Source organism: Mus pahari, chromosome 12 (assembly GCF_900095145.1).
Source record: "Mus pahari chromosome 12, PAHARI_EIJ_v1.1, whole genome shotgun sequence".
Taxonomy (NCBI): domain Eukaryota; kingdom Metazoa; phylum Chordata; class Mammalia; order Rodentia; family Muridae; genus Mus; species Mus pahari.
Window position 1 is genome coordinate 83,630,130 of NC_034601.1, and position 14,086 is coordinate 83,644,215.

The 14,086-nt window shown below is 46.9% G+C and overlaps 1 protein-coding gene across 2 annotated transcripts in view; it reads right to left on the reverse strand.

Moving 5' to 3' along the window:
- Positions 1–280: 280 nt before the first annotated feature.
- Positions 281–14,086, reverse strand: part of Runx1 (RUNX family transcription factor 1) — a 92,429-nt gene continuing 78,623 nt past the window's right edge. The window contains exons 4-5 of one of the 2 annotated variants that reach the window (XM_029544766.1): positions 9,369–9,530; positions 281–2,797 (exon numbers count right to left, since the gene is read on the reverse strand). In XM_029544766.1, the coding sequence (XP_029400626.1) occupies positions 2,328–2,797; positions 9,369–9,530 (632 nt within the window). In that variant the 3' untranslated portion in view covers positions 281–2,327. The remainder of the gene's footprint in view (positions 2,798–9,368; positions 9,531–14,086) is intronic. The other variant, XM_029544765.1, reaches the window with a different exon arrangement.

Genomic DNA, 14,086 nt, shown 5'->3' on the forward strand with positions numbered 1-14,086 from the left:
CTCAGGTAGAGAAATACCGGCCCCGTGGAATCTCCAAGTCTAGGAGTACCTGATTGATTTTTTTCTCTGAGATGACTAAATACTGCCTATGTTGATGAAAGTTTAGGAAGCACTAAATGGCTCTAACACAGTGACAAGCCTTCTTGATGCATGGTGCCCAGGGCGAGAGTTCAATGTATGAGATTATCTGCTTCTTCTCTGAGGGCTAGAGTATCTTCAGATATCAAAACTAATATGAAAAAATAGAAATCTCTTTCCTTTGTCTTTCCCTAGCGTTTTCTCAGGCCAGACACGGCAGCCTATGGTAAGAGGAACATCTAATGTTGGAGAAATAAACTCCTTTTGAGAAACTATTTTGTTTTTAATTTTTCTGACAACACAGCTGTCGACGTGTTCTGTGGAATAAGTGAGTGGAGACCGGATGGAGGAGGAAGGTATGTCTGATATGAAAATCTATTCTGAGTTTCTCTGAATCCTGCTAGCGCTCTTCTCCAGACGAGAGCAACCTGGTATATCACAGGTTATCAAAGTGCTGCTGCTCTACGTAAGACAAAGAATCAATATATAGATATAGATATAGATAACTCAAAAAACAACCTGTATTTTTTTTAAATAAGTCCAGCTGTTTTTGCTGCCTGCAGCCAAAGATCTAATCTGAATGCTTAAATTTATAAAATAATATTAATAATAATAAAAAAATCAAACACTGTCCTGAAGTCCTGCTTTCAAACGCTCTTCAGAGTTGACCTGACATCACTTCAACTAATTTAAGAGGTACATTAAAAAAACAAAACAACAACAAAAAAATCCAACCAACCAGATCATTTTGAGCACATGTATGTCAGAACCAGCAGTTAGGCTTCATACGTTGTAGAACACCTGGATTTTGACCAAGTCCTCCACTATAACAATAGTACCATGACATTTACAGTGACACGATGCACATCTGAACCGTAGCCATGGCAGACTGCAGAGACAGGGATCTATCACACTGATGCATGCATCCGCCTGGTTGAAGGAGATGCTGGTGAAGGGGCAGCTTCTGAGAGCATCCTGCTCTGGTGGGTGGTACCTGTCTCTCATGACTGGGAGAGGGAAACCAGCTCCTTCAGACTTTCTTAAAAGTCAGCCCTTGGGCCTCAAAGGCACCTGGTCTTACCTCTTCCATTTGGATCTTTGGGGTACAGCCTCGAGTTTTGGTTTTCATCAATGAACGGGTACTATTACTGGAAGGCAATTTAAGAATCACATTCAGTGGTTGGGGTCTATATAGATACTATGTAAATAAACCCCTGACCAACAGCTTACTTGGTTGAGCTCTGTGATGAAGCATGCCTGAATGAAGAGGCCTTGGGGCAAGTATATTTCCAGGCCAAAATGAAATCTTCTTCAGAGCAAATCCTTGGCACCTCTCTGAACCCTTTCAGGACAGAGTTTTGCCTCTCTTTTTGAAGGGAAGGAGCCAGGTACCAGACTATTTGTTGAGCCTAGCAGAAAATGTTGTACTTCTGACCTTGGAGTGACCCTCAGTGTCTACAAACCAATTAAAAACATTGCTGCATTACCTACCAACTTGTTTGAATAACATAAAGGGAGTTTAATGTAAACAATATTTCTAGATAACCAAGCGATCTCTTTTTTACCAGACATCTTCAACGCAATAATATTTAACTTTGGCTATTATAAAGAAAAATGTAGTACTTGATATCTTTCTTAATATAAGTACATTTAAATAATTAAAAAAGTATCAACACATATGTAAATGTTCAAACATCAAGATACATAAATATCTAGGGATTTCTTTGTGGAAATACAGTAGTTAAAAAAATGACCCAAAGCTGTAGCTCTCTCTTTAAAAATAAAAACAAAAACCAAACACAAATAAAACCCCCAGCTACATGAAAGTCTAAAAGTTAAATAAACCTTACAGAGAAGGGAATTTTATTTCTTTGAGTTGGTCAAAGGAAGAAAAAAGCAAGCTCAAATCTATACACACATAAAAATAAACGACCACCCAGATGCAAACAGGCATTTTTGCAATCGATAAGGTGCGGAAAAGAAAACTCCGAAATAAGAAATAGATGCCAAACAGGATGGGCTGTGTCTTCCCCACCCCGAACAGAAAACATTCCACACTCTTTGGAATAAACAACGTGGTTAAAAAGTGAAGTCAAGGGTATAAAATCTTTCTTTTATTCACAGCATTGCTAAATAAGAAGCATTCACAGTTTCCCTCCGGGATTCTTCCTGTTGGCCTCCAAGGGCCCTCCTGGCGGGGTCTGTGCATGGATGGCGAGCTCAGTCCCTCGATGGCAATGGCGCTCAGCTCAGTAGGGCCGCCACACGGCCTCCTCCAGGCGCGCGGGGGGCATGTTGGTGGGCGAGTTGCTATGGCTGCCCTCGGTCTCCACCACGTCGCTCTGGCTGGGGAGGCTGGGGTTGAGCAGCGCGGCGCCGGTGGATGCGTTGGTGCAGGGCGGCAGGATGCGCGGAGGCGATCGCTCGCCGCCCACCATGGAGAACTGGTAGGAGCCGGCCGAGGCGCCGTAGTATAGATGGTAGGAGGGCGAGCCGGTCTGGAAGGGCCCGGCCTGCGCCTGCGAGGAGCCGGGGTAGGGCGGTGGCAGGTAGGTGTGGTAGCGAGAGGCCGAGCTCATGGCTGACATGCCGATGCCAATGCCCGACGTGACGGGCGGCGAGTAGGTGAAGGCGCCTGGGTAGTGCATGCGCGGGTCAGAGATGGACGGCAGCGTAGAGAACTGGCGCGGGTCGCCAAAGGCTGTCAGGTCCGGAGCCGCTGGGAGTGGGCGGAGGAAGAGAAGGCGTGAGGGTGTGGTCAGCGAGTGCTCCTGCCCCAACACACAGGACTACCCAGAGTGCCCCTGCCTATGGAGGGAGGCCCACGGAGAGTGTCTCTGCCCATGGAGGGGGTGACACAGAGAGTGCTTCCACCCCAACACACTGACTGCCAAGAGTGCCCCAGTCCATGGAGGAAGAAACCGGGAGTGCTCGCTCCCACCTAGGACACAGGTCTGCCCAGACTGTCCCTGCTCATGGGCGGGGGCGGCATAGAGAGTACTCCTGCCCCAAATGCTGGACTACCCAGAGTGCCCCGGCCCCTGGAGGGGGCCACAGAGAGTGAGTGACCCTGCCCACGGGGGGTGGGGCACGGCAGACGCGTTGCAGGGAGTGGTGCGGGGGCACATGGTATGTATCCTGACACGCCTTAGCATATGTACCATATAGGTACCTGTCACACACACTGTAGTCTAATGTAAAGTTTCCAATACACATAAATGTTAGATCCCAGGTTGGCAAACTGTAGCTCATTGGCTAAGTCTGGCTGGGGAGAAGTTTTGTGTGTCCTAGGAATTAAGAATGAGTTTTACCTTTTCAAATGGTTGTAAAAATAAAAATAAAAACACACAAAAATGTATTTCTACTCTGTTGAGACATTATAGCCTCAACCTATAGCACAAGGTGGCACCTGTGTGCACTATTATAGGTGCTGAGTAGGACAACAGAGCGCCCAAAGCTGAACAACTTCTCTTTGATCTTTTACTGGGGGAGAAAAAAACCTATCCTCTAATGAAAGCATCAATACTGACTGGTATATTGCTAATATAATCAGTACATTGGCATAACAATATTAATGTAACAGCATACAATGGCATAACATAAAAATAACTGAGGCAATGCATCCACTGATATGTTGATAGCAGAATATTATATGTAAGTATGTTATAATAACAATATTCTGTCATTGCACTTTGTAGTCAGGTTGGATAATAGAAAACTGTCATTTTTTGGGGGGCTCTGATCCCTTGAAAGTTGGCTAATTTCCTATTATTAGGTGCAGCGCCTGTTGTGGTAGGGACGGCGTACATGTCGGTGATTGACACATCACTTGCCTCTGTCTCTGCCTTCCGACTTGTTCCCATCTGTAGTAACTTTAGACGTTTGATTTCATGTCTCGTCTTTATCTGAGACCCGCGTCACTGTTTTCTCCTGAAAGGTGATTATGCTTGTGTGGGTATGTGCCTGTGTGTGCAGTGCCCCCAGAGGCTAGAGGAGGGTGCCAACATCCCCCGGGGCAGTGCGTGCTCTGAACCACTGAGTCATGGCTCCAGCTGCTGTGTCACTAGCTTCTAACACAAATGGATAGCAAAACTTGTTTTGTCCGGAAATGACAGGCTTTCTTTACAAGAATCATTTTGAACTTACAGTTCTACAGACTGCCCCTGGCTCACAGGCTCCCGCTGCGCTTTGCACATGTGCATGCTGCCTCTGAGGCAGACCGGGGGACAGGAGGGACAGGAGGGCTCCCTTGCCGAAAGTAGCACTGCTGGCGACTTTGGGCTGTGTTATGTCTAGCGGGTGTTTGGAAACTGACAACTATTTGGTGACATTTTCCTTCTTTACCCACAGGATGCAGGTAGTGGCCTCCCCGCCGACCCCCTGCCCGCCGCTTCGACATCCAAAAGTATCTCCAGACACTGCCAGATAATCTGAGAGTGGTCAGGAAGGGATGCACGGCCACCCACCAGCCCAGAACCGCCACAGTGAGTTAGGATGGTGTTTCGGGTAGCTTGTGTCTGTCAGTCAGAGCAAGGGCAGGCTGGGACTATACTGTTCGCACCAGCAAGGCTCAGCAGCCGTCACAGCAGCAACAACACAGGGCAGAGGCAAGAACTAAGCGTTCAAAATGTTAAATTCTCAAATTAAGGTACAGAATACCTAAGCTCAACTGGCTTATGGTCTGGACCCTTTTGAGTTGAGCCTGCGAGAGAGAAACTTGAGGGGACCGAAAAGCTTCCTTTGAAAGGAAAGCTACCCGGGTGGATTAATCTGTTTTTTTGGAAGGCATGGGCTGTGATCAACTTCTTTCTGTTCCAAGCCTATTATTTCAGTGCGGAGAGCTACGGCTTGTGTTCTTCGTTCTCTCTCTCTCCCCCTCCACCCCCCTCTCAATAATCTTTTATTGCTCTAACACGATTTTACAAAAGGAACTCTTGTGTACATTCGGGCTGAATGTGAGAGAAATAGACTCCTCATCAGAGAGGTAATTAGAGTTTATAGGAACAGCCCAAGTCTGCAGCAAATCCCTCTACTAACGAGGAAACCAGGAGTCTGACTTTCAAACAAACACTCCTGTTAATCTTTTCAAAGCAAGTCAGACATGTGGGCAGGGAAAGGCTGTAAACTGACAGTGGCTCTGGGGCTGCCCAGCTGAGGCTGCCCTCTAGCTTCTCCTCCATCCAGCAGGCCACACCTCATTCTTCAGGGTTCATCTCTGCACCCTCACCGGGGACCTCTATGAGCAAACTCTGTGTCACTTGTTTTGCTTACAGAGAGCTGTGACATGCTTGAGAGTTAACAGGAAGCTCTACTCCATTTTTTTTTTTTTTTCCAATTAGATTTATACAGTCTAGGGAGAAGCCGAGGCAGGAGGGAGAGCGTTAGGCACACACACAATCAGCTTGTTGTCATCTGATGCAATACTCTGGACACAAACAAATGACTCTGCCATTCCTCTTGCTTCATTTGTCCTGAGACAAAAAGGTGAATCCACTGGAAAAAATGAAGGAGAGGTCACCCCGTCTCAGAGCCATGTCTGAACATGCTCTGCCAGTCTGTCCCAGTTTCTACATGGTAATGTGGTAATGGCACCACGTTACCAGAATCCCGAGTGAGTCCGTGATTTGTCATGGGCATAAGCACAGGAGTAATGTTACAGTCTCAGCTGCTGGGGGCAGAGTATGTGGAAGATCTGAGATAGTGTGGCGTCTTTCTGCAGGAGGTCAGGTTCTCTCTCCCTCCCCCCTCCCTCCTCCCTCCCTGCCTTGCTTAGTATATACTCTGTAATAAAAAAGACTTGGGCCTTTTTAGATATGTTCAAATTCAAGTGCTCTATTCAAATACTTGTTCTCATTTACAACTATTTTATTTTTAGTCAAGTGCTTGTGTATGGTGTGGTGGTGGTGTGTGTGTGTGTATGTGTGTGTGTGTGTGTATGTGTGTGTGTGTGTGTATGTGTGTGTGAAGTGCAGTGTGCTTGTAGACACTGGAGGAAGGAGGGGATGCCCTCGAGCTGGAGTTATGGGCAGCTGTGAGCCGGCTAATGTGGGGCCTGGGAAGAGCCACAAAGGTTCGTAACCACTGAGCCACCTCTTCAGCTCCCCATGTCTTCATTTTAAAATCGGGTCTAACCTCTTGTCTCACAAATCAGTAGTCATACAGAATTTATCCATCACCCAACTACGGCTCCTCTTTCCTTTTGGCTAGCCCAGTGCACCCCTACCCACCCAATTCAGGTGACTGCCCCCTACCCCCCATTCGTGGGGAGATTTTAAAAGTAGGAAGTCTGAGGATTAGAAGGTTCAGCTACTTTCACTGGAAGTGTCTCTCCCTCTAGGGTGCTAACTCTCTACCTTGACAGAGTGCAGAGTCTTGGCTGCTCTAAAGCTTGATTGTGGATGAAAGAGGTCCCACCCCAGGCCCCTCCCACTGCCCCCAAAGGATTAAACAACCTGAGCAGATAATGACCGCCTTAAAAGGCTCTGCTGCATGACTCAGATTAGTGAACTCTGTCTGTCGCCCAGGTTGGCAGCTAAACGTTAATTAACAAAAAGAAAAGGAAGAGGGTAAAAGAAAGGAGGAAAGATAAACCTTTACGTGGCAGCTCCTTTCAGACAAGGTGTGGAGTCTGTCTGCAAGGGACAGAGACAGACAGAGCCCGTCTGCTGCCGAACAGGCACACAGAGCGAGGCAGGTGGGGCTGGGGGAGGCTTGAAAGCCCAGAACTCAAAGCTGTCACTGGTGGGATTAGAAGGCACATCAGCCACAGAGGGGTCAAGTTCGGTTGACAAGCTGTGGGCCTGACAGCCTCTTCCTTTCAGGCATCCCACCGTCTCTGGCCCAGGTTTATGGGAACACGTTACAGGCTTTTGAGGCCTATGCTCAGGGCTTGCTTTCTAGAGGGAGTTTTGCCAAGTTGAAGCTCACTCTCTCTGTCAATTGTTTGTCATTCTCTGGTCTTCCCTACTGGGCAGCAGAGGGTCACTTTTGGGTCCAGGCGAGTCCCCCCCCCCCTTGCTCTCTCTCCTCTCTCTCCTCCCCCTCTCTTTCCTGTGTCATTAAATAAATACCTTTCCTTCTAGCTTGTATTGTTGAAGTCCAGATCGTATAGCCGTGACTTAGACCTGTTACTTACTTTACTTGGGGTGACAGTGGCTGCGGATAGATTGTTGTAGTGAATGTCCCTAGTCCCATGTGTATATGGGCAGCACTCCCTGCACTCGACTAATAAAAAACAACAACAACAACAACAACAACAACAAAACCAAAAACAAAATGGACATGAAGTTCTGAGGGAGATGGTACGGGGAGTTGAAGGGAGGAAGGGACGTGGATACGGTCAAACGGATCATCCCTGTGCACGCCATCCTCAGAGAGTAAATGAAGAGTATTAAAAGCCACTCTTACATGTGATCGCCGGTCAGCCAGAGGAGCTGGCCCCAGGTGCCTGTTTTGGATGGTGACCAAGCTAAAGGACTTATGTAATAAATTTCAAGGGGCAAGTCCACACTGGGGACATTTCCAAGGAAAACAGTATTTCAGATGGAGGCTGTGGCCAGTGGACAGAATTGTCACTGTGTGTGTGTGGGAGTCTGAACGTCGACAGGTGCTGCTGGAATCACACTGTGTCCCTGAGGGGACAGGCTTTTACACACAGCCAGCTGAACAAATGCCAGCATTTCTATGTCACCCTCTTAATTCTGGAGACCGTCAGCTGCCAGGGAGGTGCTGGCACTGATGGCCTCCAGTCAGGTGAAAATGGGAGTGAGCTGGCTTTGGCATTTCAGTCCAACACCAAGGCCTGGTTGAAGACAGAAGCTCTCAGTGCCCCCAGCTGAGACAAGTGACAATGTCCAGCAACATTTTCTGTGGGTTTGTGTTTGTGTGTGGGGGAGCGTTCTGAGTGTTCACTGATGAGTACTCTTGTGCGTGTGCATGTGCGTGTTCCTCGGCAGCCGTCTAACTTTGTTTTTTGAGGCAGGGCCTCTCCTGAACCTGGAGCTTTCTAATTCCACTAGTCTGGATTCTCAGGTGTCTCCACATCCCTGTGATGGTACTCGCAGCCTGTGCCACTGCACTTTGCCTTAATACCTGGGTCCTGGAGTTCATACCTGGTCCTCATGTTTGCAAGATAAGGGCTTTGACAACTGAGCTAGACCCCAGCCTTGGGGACATTTCTGATGGACAGGCAGGGCCATTCACTACTGACATCTGGAGGTCAAGGGTCATCTAACTATTGTTTGGCACATAGGCCAGTCCCCTGTCCCCACAACAAAACATGACAGAGCCCAAATGTCAGTACGCTTGCTGGGGAAAGGCAGGGTGAATTGGGGGTGATTGTGAGGGAGCAGCAGCTGACCCGTTGGAGGAGTCTTGAGCAATCCTGGCTGTCTGGAAACACAGTCTTTCACAACATTTAAAGCAGCAGCCCCAACTCCTCTGCCTGCCCCCTCATCTGCTCTAATCTGCCCTCAAGAGTCCCAAAGCAAAACCTGCCCCTCCCCCGGCACACATTCGAGTGCATTGACGGGCCTCCAAAGGATGAAGCTCTCTGAAGTGTTTCACAGTTTGCTTCGGCTCCAATTTCAAAGCCCCAAACAGTAAGTTTCTTCTTTTGCCTTCAACAAAGGAATTTTTTTTCCCCTGTAACTCTGATTTCCCTGCCCAGGAGCGAAGGTGAGTGTGCCAAGCCCAAAGGGCTCATAGGTTAAATGACTAATATTTAATGAGCTCGTATTAACAACAATTATGCTAACCATGACACCTGAGCTTTCTACCTGGTTCCTAGCCTCGGTCTGAACAGCTCTTAGCTGGGAATGTTTATCTTGGGGCGTATTTGTGTCCTATTCCAATGTGTACCCCACTGTGCTGTACGCAGGAACCATAAAAACTCTCCACCCTCTGGAAAGAGCAGCCTCGGTCTAGAATTCAGTTGGGATGTTAATTTCTTGGCCAAAGGTACAAAATCCTTAGGCCACTTTCACTTTTCAGAATAGTAGCCCTTGGCCACCAAGGTTTCCCACCAGGTATGAGCAAGCCCCAAATCCCCAAGGGATGGACTGTCTGAGGCATTGCTGCCTCCTCATCTGTCATCTCTTAGCATGCCAAGAAAGATCAGTGCTCAGGCACTGGACAAGCAGAGAGGCAGGAGACTTGGTCTTTGAACTCTTTCCTGGTCCATTAGTCATGTGCTGCCCTTCCCGTGTCTCTCCGTGTTTTCCTGAGTCTCCTGTGGTCCTCCAAATCCTCCCCCTCCAGCCCCACTGCAGGTGTGTTTTCACAGGGCTTACTTGAGAGTCGACTGGAAAGTTCTGCAGAGAGGCTGGTCATGCCGCTGGCACGGCCGGGTGAAATGGGTGTCGCTGGGTGCACAGAGGAAGAGGTGATGGATCCCAGGTACTGGTAGGACTGGTCATAGGACCATGGTGGGGACGGCTGGATCTGCCTGGCATCTGCAGGGAGACAGGGATGTTGGTCATGGATGGGGTGGGGCAGGGGTTTTAAGACAAAAAGTTCTTATAATGATGATTATTAACCAGTATTTAAATGATTATACATGTGTGTACACAGCTTGTTCACTTGTGTCTAATGAGACCACTAGAGCCCAAGTATTTGATGCCTTTGTTGTATGAAGGCCCATTAAAGATACTGAAGTACAGTTCATGGATTTGGGGAGAGTTTTATTTGGTAACCCTTCCATCTATCTATCTATCTATCTATCTATCTATCTATCTATCTATCTATCTCTCTATAATATATATAGCATATATACATACTTATACATACATACATACATACACATACATATACATATATACCTATTCACACTAATACTGTTGGGAATGGCTTATACTGGACTCTGGTAGTACTAGATCACTTTAAGTGACACATTCAGAATGACACATTCATCCTGGCCAGCAATTACAATTATCATCACCAGAAACATTGTATTGGCTCAAGTGGTCACCTGTGGTCAGGAAGCACAAAGGATGTAAGGGGATCTGGAGGGTGAAGGACCCCTGAGGAAAATGTCCACGGGCATATAAAGCAAATGCCATTCTTCAAATGCCATAGAAACAATAGCAAGAGTGATAGTAAAAAGATAACTCTCCCCCGTACACACACACACACACACACACACACACACACACACACAGCAAACACAAACATGGTAAATGACCAGAACACAGGCACACTAGTGAGGCTGCTTCACAATAAACCAAACCAGGTGTAGCACGGAGTCTTGGGGCCAGCAGTGTTTTTGAAGGGCAAAACTTTGAGAATGTATTTTATAGATTGTCACCGAGAAAGAGCAGGGACAGAGCAGAGAGCTCAGGCAAATGGCTTTTGTCCACTTGACTTCAGGTCTCAGTAAGCCCTGTTGCTTTCTCTCACTTACTTTGGTTTTAGTGTCTGGGAAAATAAAACACAACAACCACAAACCCGAAAATGTAAGGACCACAGACCTGCTTGTTTCTGGGCAAACATTTTAACTTGGAATCTCCTGGTTTAGAGACCTCCTGACTTCCTCCCAATGGCAGAGAGCTTGTCTGAAGGGACGGCACAGAAAAGGGAGCTGGTGTACACTAAACTCATCAGACAAGTGCTTTGACGCAGGTGAAGCCTTGTGCGGTTTTACGGCCAACTGTTCCAGAGGGCTGGAGGTGTGCAGAAACAACACCACCCTCCTGCATCCCACATCACTGTAAGGATCTTGCTCCATTGTGTGTGCTCGGCAAGCCCAAAGCCCACACGCTCAGATGTTTTCCACAAGACATGCCTGTGCTTTCGATACATGCACTTAGCAAATGGACATCGACTACTCAGATATTTTAATCACTTAAAAAGCAAACAAAGGAGGTTCAGTAATTGTCATGAGGGCCCCCGGGGTGTGAATTGTGGTATTGTAATCCATGCCTTGTTGTGTAGACAGCCTAGCACCCCAGCCCTGTGTCTAAAACCACACTAAGCATAAAGTGTGGTGCCAGGGTTCATGCTCTGTCATGTTTTACTGGAGTGAAAAGCTCAGGCCTTTCTAAAGGGGTAATTAAACCGTGCGAACGTTGCGTAATATCTCACAGCCTCGCTTCGGTGGGACGGCTTTCATGATTCAGGCTCAGGATCTGCGTCTTTTTTTTTTTTTTTTAAACACAGGTTATAGATTTGGCATCGTCTTACTTCCCACCACAGTGTTGAGTGGGACATTGACGCCACGGCCCATCAACCTTCATTTCCGCCAGCACCAGGAACCTACTCCTTTGCCAGGGGTGGGCCAGTAGGTGGTGGTGGTGAGCCTCTTCTTGTAATTTGGGTTGTTTTCAGCTTTTAAATGCTCCATTAAAAACAAAAACAAACCAAAAGAGGCTTGGAAATACAGTGCATTCTGCATTTGTGGGAGAGGTTCTGTCCTCGTTAGGATGGGAGGGGAGGTGGGGCTAGGAACCCAGGAAAGTTAGAATCATAAGGACCATATTGTTGATTGCCTAGCAGAAAAAGGAGCTCTGGGCCCATCTGTTTGCTGAGAGGACCAGTTGCTCTGGATCAAACCTCCATACTTCTCTCTCTGCAGAGAGATGACCTCTAAAACCGTCCAGGCGACAGGGGAGCTTCCCCATTCAAATTAGTCCAACTCATCTTTGCTATATGTTGCTAGAGTCAGCGGAGAATCAGGTAGGGGATGGGAGGCAAGGCATAGGTACTTGCAATCATAACTGTGTGCATTCTGGGAAATGCCACAAGGAGGGATTAAACGGGAGCTATCCAGAAAAGGCCACAGGCTGAGAGAGTCACCGTTAGACATTCAGCAAAGTGCGGGAAGGAGTTGCCTCTGGAAGGAGTTGGTCCATCCAAGTGAACAAGTGTTGGTTAAACATATACCATGTGCCAGGCACAGGAAATGCGGCCAGTGATAGTGGTGACCAGGAGCCACATGGCCCCTGCTGCGACTCATCAGGGAAAGGCTTCTAACTGTGTGATGCTTGGAAGGGTTCCTTCCTCATGTACATGTCAGCACACTGAGAGTTGCTTCATTCATTCACCCATTCACTCATTCACTCACTCAAATACTTGTATATTCTTAGGCTGGTGAAATTATTTACTTGTTCCCTCATTCATGTTTCCACAAGTAGTTTTGCTTCATCCGGACCCTGGTGGTGAGGATTCACTAGCAAATGGTTTTATGGCCTTTACTTTGTAAGAGTTACAGCTCTGGAATGATGTAAAGGTTGAATGGAGGCTGGCTGCTAAATCACATGACTAATTTGGCTCCTCCAAGAGGCAAGGCAAGGGCAGCAGTGACTTTTGTGACAGCTTATGTTCTGCAGAGAGGAGGAGCAAGGCAGGAAAGCATTGGCTGTCAGTCAACCAGATTTGGGGTTGAATCTTGCCTCCACCATACGCTAGCTTCAGGCAAGACTCACATTCTTCCGACTACCAAGAGTAATATCAAGGAACAAGCTAGCAACAGGAAAAAGACCTGTCACAGTATGTGGCCGTCAAAAAATGGTTAATTAATCCGAGTGATTTCCATGGGTGCATTGCTAAAGGAAATGCAGTCCTGCCAAGAGACTCATCTGGTAAGGCAACACACACTTGAACTGGGGTGGGACTCAGGTACTACTGGGGTGCTTGGAGCTGAGTATCTTGAGAAGAGGTAGGCTCTGGGAATTAGATGGTGAATGAGTAAGGAAGCTGGAATTGTGTGATACAGAGAAAGCAGGAATTCAGTGTTTTAATCAATTCATGCTTCTGTTTTTAAAAGCACCAGAAAAGTTGAGCCTTCTGTATGCTGGTTGTTTTTGTTTTCAGGACAAATAGTTTTGATGAGATTACATGACCAGGCTATTACAAATAATAGATAAGAGGGGCTCCTTTTACATCCCTGAACTCCATTCCCTTCCATTTGAAATGGAGGTCAAAGATAAGGGAAAAGGTAGGGAGACAGTACAAAGCACCATGACATATTTCACTCAGGAAAAGAATGTCTTAAAGGTACCAACATCAAAACATCTTTAGAGTCCATCATGACCCAGCCAAATAATTCATATCAGAGTGGCTTGCCTCTTCCTATTTTTTTTTTAGCACTAAAATATAAAGCGTTTCAGAGTTAGCATTCTTGTCCTTAGAGTAAGGAAAAAAGTCACAGAAAATCTGTGACTTTCCTGTGTCTCCCACCGAATCCTAGCAGGGAAGCAGGGTGCCACCCAAGCCCACCCAAGCTCTGGGAGGCAGGCAAGCATGGAAAACCAACCCAAGGTCTGTTGATCAGAAACAGAAGCTCACGGGAGTACAACATGGAGATGTCACAAGTTGCTGGAAGCTGAATATAGACTGATAATGAGAATACAAGTCTGAAGATATATAGTGCTATCCAGGAGAGACAAGTTTGTGGCCCAGGAACTCAACTGAGTTCTCATGGGATTCCCATCTTATGGTAGACTGCCAACCAAAGAGCTTTAAGCGTAAAGCAGAGTTCATGAGAAGCTCAAAGTCAACAAGGGGGGGGGGTAACAAAGACACTGGGGGAACTGCATGCTTTTGTCAACTATAGCTTTGTAATCATTAAACCCAACTGCACGATCATAGAAAACTCACACCAAAGGTCTGAAGGGAGCAAAGTGAAACCAACCCAGAGTTTTATACCCAGCAAAACTATTCTTCCAATGCAAAGGGAAAAGCAATACATCTTCTGATGAAATTGAAATCAATGATCACCCAACAGACATGTTTAAAGGGCCTCAGACAGAAAGAAAATGAAATGGACCAGAAACTTAGATCTTGGGAAAAGGAGGTCATCCCAGAAGAAGTTAATCAAATAAAACAAAGCTCATTTTCTATTCATAATGGATCTGAAAGTTAACTGTTAGAAGTGATAACAGCCACAATTTGTTGGACAGTTACAGAATAAAGATCAAGGAAATGATTGGCAGTAATGACATAAGAAAGAAGAGATGCAGCCGGGCGTGGTGGCGCACGCCTTTAATCCCAGCACTCAGGAGGCAGAGGCAGG